General features: G+C 42.2%; 1 protein-coding gene across 1 annotated transcript in view; it reads right to left on the minus strand.

Annotated features, from left to right (window-relative positions):
* Positions 1 to 779: 779 nt before the first annotated feature.
* Positions 780 to 16,057, minus strand: part of CC1H1orf87 (chromosome C1 C1orf87 homolog) — an 80,589-nt gene continuing 65,311 nt past the window's right edge. The window contains exons 10-12 of the mRNA XM_043573406.1: positions 13,007 to 13,086; positions 9,260 to 9,467; positions 780 to 1,205 (exon numbers count right to left, since the gene is read on the minus strand). Of these exons, the coding sequence (XP_043429341.1) occupies positions 1,042 to 1,205; positions 9,260 to 9,467; positions 13,007 to 13,086 (452 nt within the window). The 3' untranslated portion in view covers positions 780 to 1,041. The remainder of the gene's footprint in view (positions 1,206 to 9,259; positions 9,468 to 13,006; positions 13,087 to 16,057) is intronic.

A 16,057-nucleotide genomic window follows, 5' to 3' on the forward strand; every position in this document is an offset into this window, starting at 1 on the left:
AAGTCCTAGGCTAGCATTCCTTCGGTGAGCTCATGCTACCTGTGTGGTGTGATGTGTGTGTGTGTGTTCTGGGGGAGGTGCAAAGTTAGACAGAAGAACTATGGGGACTGGTGGAAACTTTTGCTTGATTTTCCTGCCAGAGGGAGCAAAGAAGATGTTACTTAGTTCAGATCCCTTTGTCCCAGGCGTCACTTATTGAAACTTCTATCCTATACTCTGGAAAAAGGACAGTGTAACAGCATCTACTTTTGTACTAGAGAAAATATTTCACTTGTTCAGAAAACCTTGCTTGGAATTCTGCTCCTACCCTTAGTATTAACATATTGTTAATAATTTTATTTTTCTTATAATGTGGAAATCCTTCCTAGAACAGTGACTAGAGGCAGATCACACATCCAAAAATGATATAGTTAGGTCTCTTATGTGACAGGCATTTGAGGGAGTTGACAACAATATCTAGCATATTTTTTACTCTATGGAATTGCAGGGTTTGCAAAAGCAAAGTTTCCTCAGCAAGGTAGAAAAAAAAATCGTGTAATGTTCATAAGGAGCTTTATTGGAATAAAAGGGTTTTTTTTTTAATTTTTTTTCAACGTTTATTTATTTTTGGGACAGAGAGAGACAGAGCATGAACAGGGGAGGGGCAGAGAGAGAGGGAGACACAGAGCCGGAAACAGGCTCCAGGCTCTGAGCCATCAGCCCAGAGCCCTACGCGGGGCTCGAACTCACAGACCGCGAGATCGTGACCTGGCTGAAGTCGGACGCTTAACCGACTGCGCCACCCAGGCGCCCCAAAAGGGGGTTTTAAGAAATTGGGTTCTTGCCACCTCAGGAGAGGAAACCTGGTTTTCTCGGGTCACTCTGAGCTGCCTATCAGGGAGTATCATAGCTAGAAATGAAGCCCAAGTCCAAAGCATCTTCAGTTGCTGCATCGGCCTTGACTCTGACAGTGTCTCCACCACTATGCATGGGCTGGGGAGAAACACGTGTCTGGGTAGAAAGGAAGAAAAAGGAAACATCTGTTCTCACAATATGGGTTTGTTACCATAGCTCCTTTAAGTACTGGAGTGCTGGCTCCAAGAGCATATTTTCTCCCGCACGGAATCTCCTCAAGGCTTGGTCGATCTTCCGAGGGCTCAGGGACAGGTTGTAAATGAGATTGTAGTTGTGAATGAGGCATCTGGCCCGTTCCTTTTCCAGGACTCCTGCGATTGGGTTGGGTGGGTGGTAGGTTTTGAAAAGAAGAAAGAAAAAACAAAAAAGAGAAAACAAATCTATTAGCTCAAATGACTTCCGTGTAAAAACAAAATGCTAATATTTTGACACTTTAGGCTTCCTAAAGCAATTTAAGCTTGTTCTTTGGGGCCATAACACTTTAAAAGCCAATTTTTAAAACAGGTGGAGTGCCTGCGAAAATCGATTTCTAATTTTTCTGGTTTATTTTTATCTTATGGAAGTAGCCAAACACGTTCCTAAACAGGCAGGTTTCAAACAGCCCATTTTGATGCTTTTCTGGAAATGTATTTGCTGTGACTCCCTCCAGCTTGCTGTGTGATTACAGGTAAAGCATCACGTTTCTCAAGGCTCAGAGTCTAAGTCTGTATAGTTGTGGGCGCCTGGGTGGCACCGTCGGTTAAGAGTCCGACTTCAGCCAGGTCACCATCTCGCGGTCCGTGAGTTCGAGCCCCGCGTCAGGCTCTGGGCTGATGGCTCAGAGCCTGGAGCCTGTTTCTGATTCTGTGTCTCCCTCTCTCTCTGCCCCTCCCCCGTTCATGCTCTGTCTCTCTCTGTCCCAAAAATAAATAAAAAAACGTTGAAAAAAAATTAAAAAAAAATCTGTATAGTTGAGATGGTAGTGCTTATCATCACAGGATGTGCTCTGGTACTTACGTGTTATATGTATCAATGCCAAGGTGCTTTCCATGTTAAGGGTAGGTGGACGTTGGTGGTTGCAGAGAGGAGTTTTAAAGGTAGAACAGAGCATCAGCAAAGATCAAGAACTCACTTATGAGCTCCTAATTGTGAGCTCATATATGTCAGATACAGATATGCGCTTGGGAATATAGAAGATTTAGAGAAGTGACCTTTTAACCTCAGGGAGATCCAGTTGAGACAGTCAGATATGCAAAAAATTAACTAGAATGCAACAATAACAATAATCACACAGAAGCGCGCGCGCGCGCACACACACACACACACACACACACACCATTTATCATGTTTCAGGCACGCCTCCAAACATTTTACCAGTAGCAATTCATTTAATGCTCAAAACAGCCTATTTTACAGAAGGAGAAACTGAGGCATAGAGATGGTAAGTCACTTGCCCAGGGTTGCTTAAAACCATGCATTTAACCACTACACTACATTATAGAGTAAGGAAGAAGAGATTATTTTAAGTGAGGCTCAGATTGTTTCCTAAATATGTTCCTTGAATTTGGGGGATCTACACCACTGGTGTCAAGAAAAGCTTTAAAATATCTTTTATAGGGATTAAAGATGCATCTCATGCATGTTGTTCTTCTATTCTTCTCTACTGGTGTGGGCTGTGGTAGTGATTGTGGATTCTTTCTCAAAGAGGCCAGAGATGGCCCCCGGGTCATGTTGTAAACATCACTACCAGCCCATTAGAGTTTGTGTCTGCTAGATACCTGTTATCTCTGTTGAAGCTGCCAAGTAGTATTCATATGTATTTTTTTAATGTTTATTATTTTTAAGAGAGAAAGAGAGCATGAGCAGGGGAGGGACAGAGACGGGTGGGGGGGACACAAAATCCAAAGCAGGCTTCAGGCTCTGAGCTGTCAGCACAGAGCCGGATGCAAGGCTCGAACTCATGGACCGCAAGATCATGACCTGAGCTGAAGTCTGACTCTCAACCCACTGAGCCACCCAGGCGCCCCAAGTATTATTTATATTTAAATGAGCAAAGACCACTGAGCATGATGCTTTCCTCTGAACCGCTCCCTGATGGGTCTTCTTAGCAGTGGACTATAGACAGGTCCTAATGTGATTTATTCTATTCGTTCTGTTTAGTTCTGTCCTGTCCTGTCCCATCCTCTCTCTGTTTGTTTATTGTCTATCTCTTCTATTAGAATGTTGATCTTGGCAGAAATAATTTTCTTTGAGTTGGCCAATTGCATCTTTGCAGTTCTCTGGATTGGGTGGCTGTTCTTGGTCTGGTCTAGGTTGGATCCCTCAAGACATTTCCTCATATTCTGCCTCTGGAATTATTAGTCATGGACTTTGGAATAAGTGTCTGGCCGGGGAAGGTATTTTAACTTTTTGAGCCTCAGTTTCCTCAACTTTAAAATAGGGATAATTAAATTGTATAAAAACCAGTAAAATAATGAAAGCTTAGAACGGTGCCCAGAACTATTAATCACTCATTATTGCAAGAATTATAAGATGATTATAATAGTTATATCATCAACATTATTTGAAATATATAAGAATGTATCTTAATAAAAAAATTTTTAAAAATACACAATTTAGTTTATATTTTAATCACAAATTAAAAGTAATGTTAAGGGGTGCCTGGGTGGCTCAGTCGGTTAAGCGTCTGACTTCAGCTCAGGTCATGATCTCACAGTTCGTGAGTTCAAGCCCCGCGTTGGGCCCTGTGCTGACAGCTCGGAGCCTGGAACCTGCTTCAGATTCTGAGTCTCCCTCTCTCTCTGCCCCTCCCCTGCTCATGCTCTGTCTCTCTCACTCTCAAAAATGAGTAAATGTTAAAAAAAATTTTTTTTTAAGTAATGTTAAAAAATACATCTAGAAATCACCACTGGTGTGCATGGGGACATTTTCTGCTATCTTCTGAGCTTTACCATTGGTAGAAGATTCCTAGTGTCAAACAAGAGTCCATTGACTGAAATTTGTATCTGTCTAATTTACTGTCATTAGGGGATGCCTAGGACAGCTGCATAAAATAACCCTTACAATCTATCTTAGGGTTGAAAACCTGTTCTTGTCCCACCAGAACCAAAATAAAAGAAATAATAAGACTTCCTTTAACATCTACTTTATTCTACAGTTTACAAAGAACTCTCAAATGTAATTTGATCCTTTCTCAAATCTGGGGAGGTATGTTTTATTATTTTATTTTATTTTTTTAAATTTTTAAAAATCATTATTTATTTCTGAGAGAGAAATAGAGTGTGAGCAGGGGAGGAGCAGAGAGAGAGGGAGACACAGAATCCGAAGCAGGCTCCAGGTCCCGAGCTGTCAGCACAGAGCCTGACGCAGGGCTCAAACTCACGAACTGTGAGATCATGACCTGAGGTGAAGTCGGACAGTCAACCGACTGAGCCACCCAGGCGCCCCGAGGTATGTTTTATTATTAACAGTCTTAGTTTATAGATAAAGAAACAGGCTCAGAGGATATATATATATACATACTGGCTTCCAGGGCGCAGCAATTAGTAAAATCTGGAGTTGAATCTAAGTCTTCTGGTAAAAACAAACAAAGAAACAACCAACAAAGCAACAAGCAAAACCTCATGTTCTTTCTGGTGTGTCATGGGAGTTTAGTGTAGTGGGAAGTCCAATAGAACTGGGTTTGAATTATGGCTCAACTCCCCACTGGCTATTCTTTTACCACTTTGAGGTTGGCTTTTTCCTCCGCAAATAAGGACATTAATGCCTTCAGCATGTGGTTGATGTGAGGAGTTAGTGATTCAGTGCGTGCAAAGTCCAGACTCATGCAAAGAATGTCCTTGAGGTCTCTCATTGCATTCTGCCTCCTTGAACGTGAAAAACGTTTTCTATCTAGCCTTCAGTTCATTGGGAAAATTCCAAATCTACCATTCACTCAAACATTTATCCCAACCACCCTTTTTTCTTTAGAAAACACGACCAGTTATTCACAGTCATTTCTTATTCTTCCTCTTCAAGGATATTTTCTTGACAACCCCTGTTAGAAAATAAGCACAAAGTAGGTTCCCAGAAACACTAATTTGATGATGGATGGTCTGTCTTCACCCTGAATGAAGAACACCCTGGCCTACATATTTCCTTGCACATAATAAAGAACACTGATTCATCAATAGGCAAAGTAGGTATCATCTGCTCAGTGTCTAGATTGAGGCTGTGGTGGTCAGCTAAATACTGTGGTTAATAAACCAATGAAATGACCTCAGTTAATCCTCTTTCCTCATTAAAGATAGTTTTAGATGTTCCCAGATCAGGCTGACACATTCCCTGGCTGACAAGGAACTAATGAATTTCATAGAAACAGAGAAAACAGGCATAAATAGTGAAGAGGCCATGAGAGAGGCATTTCAAATCTGCTGGAGTCTGCCTCCAAAGTCAACAAAACTCTGTTTTTCCTCAGAAGAGTTCAGAAGTATGAGAAAGGTCCCAGCCATTGGGGAGTCTTTTAGCAACCGAGTTTATGATCCATCATCCATCACTGCAACTTAGCATTTGTTTCTTTAGAAATGTCTTCTCTCTCCACCTGATGTTTTTTTGTTTGTTTATTTTTGTTTGTAACCCCATCACCACTCTAGTTATGAATACCTAGGCTCATGATTATTTCAGTAATGGCTTTTTTAAAAAAATGTATTTTTATTTATTTTGAGAGAGAGAGAGCAAGCAGGGGAGGGGCAGAGAGAGAGAGGGAGACAGAATCCCAAGCAGGCTCCACACTGTCAGCACAGAGCCCAATGCGGGACTTGAACTTACCGACCATGAGATCATGACCTGAGCTGAAGTCAAGAGCTTAACTAGCTGAGCCACCCAGGCACCCTTTCAGTAGCCTTTTAATCTCCTTTTCTCCAGTATCATCTGTAAATTATCCATCTTAGCTTTTGTTGTGCTCTGCTCTGGTTGAACATTTGGTGGACACTGGGTAGAGGATTATCCTAGGACTTGGGATTCACAGTAGGGTTTCAACTTCACTATCCAATCCAATAGAAATCTTCTAAGCTTTGTGGAAGATGGTTTCAACTCAGAGCATCCTCCCCAGTTATCTAAAGCTTCTCTCTCTGGGAGGATCACTCAAGCTCTCTCTTCCATGGGACCCTCTCTGAATACTCAGCTCACATTAGATGATGAGCTTCTTTTCATCTCTTCTCTCTTTTCCTTGGACTCTAACTCTTGTGTCTTCAATTATGATGCTTTACTATATGTTGTCCTTGAAGATGTTTGTTTTTCAGCATTTAACTACTCTTAGTCTTGGTGTCAGACCTAAAAGCTCCTTGAGGCCAGAGACCATGTCTTTTTTTTTTTTTAATGTTTATTTATTTTTGAGAGAGAGAGAGAGAGAGAGAGAGAGAGAGAGAGAGACATTGGCAGGCTGGAGGAAGAGCAGAGAAAGACGGAGACACAGAATCAGAAGCAGGCTCCAGGTTCTGAGCTGTCAGCACAGAGCCTGATGCAGGGCTAGAACTCAAAAACTGTGAGATCGTAACCTAAACTGAAGTTGGCCACTTAACCTACTGAGCCACTGAGGTGCCCCCAGATACCATGTCTTATCCTTTCTGGTTTTCCTTCTGGTCCAGCCTCTAACAAAGTGCTGGGCTGATAACACGTTTAATAAATGATTTTCTAATTCAGCTAGATTAGTTTTTCATTAATTTTTTTTTCTCCCCCTCTCTTTGGTAGAATTCTTTGAAGTCCTTGGGTATTATATGGTAATTACACTTTATGTGGTCTAGAGTTAAGTGATTTGGAAATTCAAAACAAAATGAAACAAGAACACACAGTGAATGAAAATACACGCATGGCTACTGTTACACGATTACTTCTAGAGAGTACTAATGCATCTGCTATTTCTTTTGTTGAGATATAATTGACATATACCATTGTATAAGTTTAATTTTTTGAACGTTTGTTTATTTTTGAGACAGAGAGAGACAGAGCATGAACGGGGGAGGAGCAGAAAGAGAGGGAGGCACAGAATCTGAGCTCCAGGCTCTGAGGTGTTAGCACAGAGCCTGACGCGGGGCTCGAACTCACAGACTGCGAGATCATGACCTGAGCTGAAGTCGCACGTTTAACCGACTGAGCCACCCAGGCACCCCTACCATTGTATAAGTTTAAAGTGTACAATATGATGATGTGATACATGTATCTATTGGGAAATATTTACCACCTTAAGGTCAGTTAACGTATCCTTTATCACACACAATTACCATTTTATTGTGGTTGTTACTGTGGTGGTGAGCATATTAAAGCTCTACTCTCACAGCAATTCTCAAGTATACAATACAGCATTGTTAGCTAGGGTCCTCATGCAGAACATCAAATCCTTGGAACTCATTCATCTTATAACTCAAAGTGTGTACCCTTTGATCAACATCTCCCATTTTGCCTGGCAACCGCCGTTGTGCTCTCTACTTCTCTGAGCTCCATATCTTTTTTTTTTTTTTTTAACTTTTTTAACGTTTGTTCATTTTGAGAGAGACAGAGAGAGACAGAGTATGAGCAGGGAAGGGGCAGAGAGAGAGGGAGACACAGGATCTGAAGCAGGCTCCAGGCTCCGAGGTGTCAGCACAGAGCCCGATGCAGGGCTCAAACTCACAAACTGTGAGATCATGACCTGAGCTGATGTCGGACGCTCAACTGACTGAGCCACCCAGGTGCCCCTGAGCTCCATATCTTTAGGCTCCACATATAATATGCTAACTCATCATGAACACAGAATGTAATTAAGTACAATGATTTCAGTCCAGGTGCTTTTCTATCTGCTCCCTCTTTTCCATTCTCCAGGCTTCTGACCTTGACCTGGCCTTCATTTTCACTAGGACATTGCAATAGCCTCCTTTCTCCTTTCCCTGCTTTCAGTTTCTCCTCAAATCTGCACGTAGCCATTGAGGGTCTTTCTGAGATACGACTTCATCATACCAGTTCTCTGCTTAGAAACTCTCAGTGCTATTCATTCCCTTTGATCTAAATCCAAATTCCTTGGTCTGGCGTCTAAGATCTTCTTGGAGCTAGAATCTTATATTTTTTACCTTTATCATGTAACATTCTTCTTAATAGCCCTTGTCTTTTTTCCAACCCAAACTTCTGACACTGAGCTTCACACATAACGCTTTGCTTGGGTAACTCGCACTTTTGCCAGAAAAGTCTATTTCATTCCTTTGTACATAAACTGTGCTTTATCCTTAACGGTTAATTTCACACTAGCATAACCTTCCCAGATCACCTCACTAGGAAGGAATTCGCCTTTCTCTGAATGCTGACATAGCACACTGTAATGGTATTTATCACCTTCCATCTTGGATTTATTTATGTATTTATATTCATTTATTTGTTCCCTCAAAAAAAAAAAAAAAGTTGAATAAGGGTGCCTGGGTGGCTCAGTTGGTTCAGTGTCCGGCTTCAGCTCATGTCATGATCTTGCATTTTGCGGGGTTTGAGCCCTTCGTTGGGCTCTGTGCTGACAGCTCAAAGCCTGGACCCTGCTTCAGATTCTGTGTCTCCCTCTCTCTGCCCCTCCCCCACTTGTGCTCTGTCTCTCAAAAATAAATAAACATTAAAAAAAATTAAAAAGTTGAATAGAATTATGCAAGGTACTAGAGCTAAAAAAGGAATATAGTCTACTGGTGATATTGTAGTAAGTCTCCAGATAAAAAAAAAATACAATATATCAAACAGGATAATGGTTGTTAAAGAAGTCTAGGAGGCCAGATAAAGGTTGGCCTAGATCTTTCTTGGGGAAATCCCGGGAGTCTCAGAGGAGTAAAGCCTGAGTTCTAACATAAAACATGTTTAGGCATGAGCTAGCCAGGCGGACAAGATGAGGAGTTGGCAGTGGGTAAGGTAGGAAGAAGAGAGGTGGACGCTCAGACTGGGCATAGGGTTAGAAAAAGAGCAGCCACAGGGGAAAGCATAGCGTGTTTGAGGAAGACAAGTTCTTCATTATGACAGGGTAGGATATGCTGAGAGAATAATGAGTTGAAGGAGAAGAGACTGGTCAGGTGGACAGAACCAGCTTTTGCCTTGCTAAGGAGTTTGGAGTTCAGCCTGCCAGTGGGCACGCTGAAGGTTTCAGTCAGGAGTTTACAAGATTGGATTATGGGTTGGACTCCAGGAGTTGATGGAGGAGGATCAAAGACACAAGAGACTGTAAGCAAACTGGTGGGTGATTCACGTCTGATTCTGATTCATCTTTGTATTTCCTGCTTGTGATCCCAGTGCCAGTGCACGTGGTTTCTATACCAACTGTACTTGGTAAGAAGTGAGAGAGAAGGAGGTGTCCACTTCCAGACTAGAACACAAATAGAAAGGTGTATCCACTGTAAGCATCCCACTTCACCTGTATTAGTCAGGTCACACAGGTAGAGGGCATTTTCCAGCTTCCGGAACGTGTCAATCCATGTCTCATATTCTTCAGGCTCGTTCTTCATCATTGGAGTCACGAAAGGCTGTGAGATTGGCCTGACCTTCAAAGCTTTCAGGGGATCTTTGGGGGCTGAAATCTCAGCAGGAGGGTTTTCTGGTTGCAGCTTCTCTTCTGGAATTTTCTACCAAAACAACACAGGCATCTCACTGGCAATACATTCACCACAAAGAGCTCCTCCAGTCTCTTGGCCAAAGATGAGGCCACACAGCTAGCAAGATTTATTGCAAGGTCTGGCTTTGTAAAGCTAGAGGATGTGTTTCAAATCCTCAGTGCCATAGGACCATATCTGCCAATTCTTGCTGGATATAAACTACTATGTTGAGTGCGTGTGTGTGTGTGTATGTTTTAAGAGAAGAGTGAAATCATGACTTTCATTCAGTTTACATTTCTGATTTACACAAAACAAAGGTTTTTGTAACTGAGACATTTCATGACATCCTACTCTATTTTATACTAGTGGGGTTACACGAGGGGATGGGCTTCAGGCAATGCTTATAATTTCTTGGTGGGAAAACTTCTGCATCATGAGTGTGAGATTCTTGATGAAAAGTGATTGAAACCACACTGATATGATCTTAGGCTCCTGGGCTCATTTTAACAAAGCATAAATCACCTCTGCGATCTGTCTGTCCTATTCATTTAAGAAAGGAAGGAGCAGCCCAGGGAATAGAAGTGACTTACTAAGATCAGACTGTCAATGGTAGACACAAGACTAGGAGGAGGGTGCAGAGGTCATGTCCAGCTCATTGTGGTGTTCTAACCCCGCGCCCTGCACAAAATAGAGATGCCTTTAGAACAGGTAGACAAATGAGTCCCCGCCATGCCATGTAAGACATTCTGTCACTTATCGTGAAGACAGAGAGTGGGCATCTATTGTTTCATCTGATCAACCCCACTTTTCCAGGAATTGCCCATCTTGTCTATCTACATGGTTGTGGAGAGAATTACCATGTATCTACATGCATGGTGCAGGACGAGGCATCTAATAATGCAAAATGGGCCAATAAACACACTTTCCAGTGACTGGGGAACTATTTGTGAGAGCTAAAGACAGAGAGATAGAAAAACAGAGTCATTCTGTGTGGGAGGTAGGAACTGCAGCAGATTTTCCACTCAGTGTATTGGAAATGCAAAAAAGATGGTCTGCTGAGAAAGACAGATAAATGGATAGTTAGACAGAAGGATAGATAGAGGGTAGGAAGTTGATGGCAGAGAGAAGAGAAAAAAATATAGGAAGACATGATGTCCAAGTCCCTGAATTGGGCACACTGTTACAGTTCTATCCTTAGGCAGCATAATATGCTTGTTTACCCTTTCAGTATATTTCGTTGTTAGAGTTGGTTCTATTAATTGCAATCCAAATAATCTTAACTAATTTGCCATAGAATCATTCCTCTACCTTTGGTATAATATCTGTGCTTCCCCCAATTTTCAAGTATCTGAATTTCTCCAGTTTTGTACCTTTGTCTCAAACTTCTCATATACAAGCTGTGAAAATCCCAAAGCTCTAAAAAATAAAAATTGCAGTAAGGAACTAAGTTTTGAGTTTGTTAACAAACATGGATTAAGCTGCTGCTGGGGAATATGAAGAATTGGTTTGTTTGCAATAATAGAATGCTATATGAAATTGAACCCATATGGATGACCAGCAACCAGCAAATTTTAAGAGATTAATATAAAAGAATTCCTCTTTGATATATATATATATATATATATATATATATATATATATATATATATATATATATATATTTGTCTGACCGGTGCTCATTTCTCTTCAGAAAGCTCTGAGTGCCTGGTGGAGCCAGGGAGAGGAAGGGGGTGAGGGAGGAAAGGGGAGAGGGGACCGCAGGAATCCAGGCTGGCGCCTCGCAGGAGGAAGATGGCAGAGGGCTAAGCAGTAGCCACTGCCCGATAAAATCAGTGTTAAGAAACAGCTGAAAGTTTTCATGAAGTAAATAAACAGGACTCTACTTTTTAGAGCCTTGGACCACTTTAGAAATCTGATGAACACTTTAGATAATCTACCCAGCTAAAGGCACACATGCATAGAGTTTGGTGGATGATTGTAGAGAATTCAAAGAGGTCATTGGATCTGAGAAACTGGTTTAAAATAACTTTGTATTTCTTCAGATAGTTCAACAGTCTCTTTGACCACTAAAGGCAGGGAAAGGGGGGATTTGTATGGACCCGAATTAGGCTCAACCCAACAAGTAAGTAACACATCCTATACTGTTTTAGTCCCACGTTATCAGGATCAATTCCAAATTCCTTACTTGGCACATAAGGCCATCCAAGTTCTTGTCCTTGTTTATTTTCTTTCGGCCCTATGTATGCATCTTTTTCTCTCATCTTTTTCCAGCCACACAAATCCAGAAAAAAAATAATGCCTTTATGTTTTATACATACTATTCTCTCTGTTGTAAAAGCCCTTCTTACCACTTATGCCTTGATTGGTTGGACTTGTACGCATCCTGCAAGACCCAACACATATTTCACTTCTTGTGGGAAGCCTTCCCCAAAGCTCCAGGTGGATTGAGGGGTGATTCTTTGTAGCCCCTTTATCCATCCCAGCACTTATTCCAGGATATTGTGATTGTTACAGTGTCTCTCTCTTCTACCAGAGTTCTAGAGACCGGGTCTGTGAGGTAGTCATTTGTGGATCGTCAAGGTCTTGTTAGTGGCTTGGCACATACTTGGTTCTAAAGACATGTTTACTGAATGAGTAAGGGGATGAAGAAACAATTTTCTCTGGGAAAATAGGAAATTTGCTTTACCAAAACTTCTGCTTCAATTTCACTCCCTAAAAATGGGGGCAGTGAATGCTGCTTATACAGGAATGTGAGAAGAATCAGTTATTGCAGAAATGCAGCAAAATCCTCAAACAAGAGGCAAAATAAAAGAGCAAAGTATATTTTTTATAATCTTATTCACAACAGACTTAACACTCAAGGAGAAAAGCATTTGCTGTTGTTTCTTGCGTGGCAAGAGGCTTGCCAAAATGGATACTATTTTCTAAAATATTTCAAAGTGTGAAGTGCATGAAGAGGCCTCCCGTCATTTTAAGATGAATTATGTTCTAATCCGGGCATTTAAAAAACAACAACAACAGAAAAACTCAGGCTGTTTTTCAATTCTGTCTGCATCTTCTTTTGGCTAAGTGCTGGGAATATTAAAGCGGATTTTAACTGCTTGCCAGATTTTTTTTTTTTTTTTTAAATCAAAGAGCCCATTACATTTTAAAATGTGATGTCTGGGGAAAAGGTCACCCTCAGTTTCTGGAAGCTGGACTTAAGATGTTAAAATAGGTCTCATAACCATCTTTTATTTTGATGGCAGTTGGTGGATTGGTCACAGGCTTTGGAAGGACACCTGTATCCATGCTACAAGTCCAGTTTTCTTGGGGGCAGATGGCAGGCCCTTCACCTCGTGTTGAGAGAGATCTGTGTGCGTACCAGCTGGGACAGGAACCAACCCACGCTCTCAGAGTTCTTCCTCCCTCCTCTGTTGGAAGAGAGTCTCAAAGTCAAAGATAGCCTGACATCAAGGTGTTGGGTGGAAATCAAAAACCCAGAAGGGAGGGCCCCACCCAGCATCAGAGAATAGAGGGCCAAGGATCGTTGAAGCCCTTCCCCAAGCTCTGGGTAGCCAGGTGCATACCATATGTTCTGTTCTGCCTTGAGATATCTTAGCAGCTTCAGCCTGCATGGTAGTGGCAGAGGTTTCTTTTGCTTTCTTTCCTGGACAAGAAAGAAAAAAACCGAAGGGTTTAGTTTGGCCTCTTCACTTTAGTACATACACATACCTACAGAGGCAAAGAGAATGTTGAAGCTCTGTTATGGGGTTGGCACTGTGTTGGGTGCTAGGGATCTACTGGTAGATAAAAGAGATCCAGGGGCGCCTGGGTGGCTCAGTCGGTTAAGCCGCCGACTTCGGCTCAGGTCATGATCTCGCGGTCTGTGAGTTCAAGCCCCACGTCGGGCTCTGTGCTGACAGCTCAGAGCCTGGAGCCTGTTTAAGATTCTGTGTCTCCCTCTCTCTGACCCTCCCCCGTTCATGCTCTGTCTCTCTCTGTCTCAAAAATAAATAAACGTTAAAAAAAAAAAAAAAGAGATCCGGTAGCTGCCTTGATGGAGCTCATGAAAGGGAAGCAGATGCTCCAAGTTATTATTCGGTTACAAACTACCAGAAACACAACAAAGGAAAATGTGAAAATATTTGAACATATATTGAGGTAGTGGTGAGAGCGGTGGAGGATATGAGAAGGCTCCTTGGAGGAAGGTACACATAAACTGGGGACCTGAGGGGTGAATAGGAGTTTCCAGGTAAAAGTGATGCTTGTGGTGATGCTGGGCAGATTCCTTCAGATAAGCAGAGACAACAGCCCATAGCGCCGCCTTGAATCAGGAGGGCTTTTGCAGCTTGGAGAGTGGCAAGGGCCCTCCTTCCATGGTTCTGCCTCTTTACAGAGAAGCAGGAACTTCTGCCCCTCTCTCCACGCAGGTGTGTGCCTCAAGGCTCCAGTAAAAGCTTTGCCTTCCTTGCTCCTTTCAGTGTTCAGAAGTGCTGTACAGGAAGAGGTTTGGACATCATTCCTAACCCAGGGAGTTCCACTGCCCAGAAACTACTTGCTCAGGCTGCTGCCTTCACGAATAGAAGAAACTTCCTTAGGATGCAGGAAAAAGACACGAGGCTCTTCTGCTGAAATCCTCTTAGGCTTATTGTGTGTATCATCCATTCATCACTAGCCGCTTCCATCACACTGGGTGACTCACTCATTTGTTTCACAAATCCATGCGACGACCACACAGTACAGATTTCTGGGGACTTCAGCTTCGATGTTTAGTGCGTTGTTCAAATATGCCGTTAACAAATAGCTGTTGTTCCTGAGTGGGGTCTCACTACTTTCAACAAAAATGGTTCAATCAATACATTGCACAGAAAGGTGGAGAGTGGAGGCTCTGGTCTTGGGTTGGAGTCCCGGCTCCTGTCTCTATCAGCTGCGTGGCCCTGGGCAGGTTCCTTGTCACCACTGTGTCTCAGTCCCCACTTCTGTAAAAGCTGGAGGGTTTAGTGTGAAGATTAAACGAACTAGAAACTGTAAAGTCTCTTAAAAACTGAGAACAAACTGAGGGCTGATGGGGGTGGGCAATGGGCATCGAGGAGGGCACCTGTTGGGATGAGCACTGGCTGTTGTATGGAAACCAATTTGACAATAAGTTTCATATTTAAAAATAAAAAGAAAAGAAAAGAAACTGTAAAGCAAACTCCTGGCACACAGCAAGTGCTCAATAAATGTTAACTAATAGCGGCACCTACGTAGGGATCCTCATGTAAATTAACTTACATTTCAGATGAAAAAGCCTTTGTTACACCTTTAATATTGTACCTGTGAGCCATGACGCATCTTCTCCCTCAGTCTCTTGATGAAGGTAAGGTGACTTCATGATATCTGAAGCTTCATTACCCAGCATTAGAATAAGTACTCAGTTAGACTAAATGAAGGACCAGGTGCCCTGATTTGGAGCTTAGGAAATAAAGCCACTGAATATATAGTTCTATTCCTCTAATTCCTTTTCAGGTCCTACGGGAGGAGGAATTTCTTCTCTTCATTTCTTTATTCCCCTGTACCTAACCCAGATGCTAGAGTAAGACTTAATAGATGCTTAATGAGAATCATGATAGCCAGTTCAGGCAGCCCCTTTGAGGCAGATCCGATTTAATCAGCTGAAAATTTGCCATGGGAACCCATCATCACCTAGTAGCGCTGGCCCCTGCTTATTTCACCCAGTATGTGGAAGAAAAGCTTTCTGCCGGTGAGAAAAGGTTCCAATTACTCTGAATGATCAAGTTTGAGAGTTAAAAGGATTCTGGAAGCAGTGCGTAGCATAAGGGCGGCAAGATAAACTTTGGTGTCAGACCCGAGTGCTAAACCTGGTCCTTCCCTTAACCAACCGCAAGCTTTCAGATCCTGACGTTGTCAGTTGTGGAAAGGACATGACACCAGCGGTCTGCAAATAATATTGTGGCGATTCAAAAGAAAAAAGTTACTGAGAGAAAATACTTAACACGGGGAAGATGCTCCATGCAAGGTATTATTCTTTGTTATTGTGTTATCATTATTATATGATCTGAAATCTCATTTCCCCAGAAAACGAGACTTAGCATTAATTATGATGTGGGCACTGTTTATTTTCTGGGCACTGTTCACGTACATTATCCCTTTTAGTATAAGAGCTAGAACCTAGTCTTTGTTCCAGGCCAGTTTCTCTCTGGTGTCTGCACTTCTCTAAGTTACATTAGAAGAAAATACAGGCTAGTCTCCCTGGTCTCTCTCAAGTTTCCCCTTCTCCCTTCTAATACCTATGAGCATATAAAGAGGTAATGGTTTGCACATGTAAAAATGGTTTGAGAAACCCGAGGCAGAACTAATTTTTTTTTTTCTAACACAGCAGGAAGGATAAATAATAACCATCTGTCTAGTCTGCCAGTTGATGATTTGTACTGGAGGAAATAAGCCAAGCTGGCTTCTAGAGATTTCCAGGTGTTGGAAGGGCCAGGTTTTACAGGGCTTCCAGTGGATTCTGATAGTCACACAGCCAGCCCTCCCTGCCCCCACCCCCTCCACTAATGACTTGAAATCATGGTCTTCAGTGTTGGCTGCTAATATGCTACCACCTGGGGAGCTTTAAAAATTACCAGTGTCTGGAC

Source organism: Prionailurus bengalensis, chromosome C1 (genome assembly GCF_016509475.1).
Source record: "Prionailurus bengalensis isolate Pbe53 chromosome C1, Fcat_Pben_1.1_paternal_pri, whole genome shotgun sequence".
NCBI lineage: Eukaryota > Metazoa > Chordata > Mammalia > Carnivora > Felidae > Prionailurus > Prionailurus bengalensis.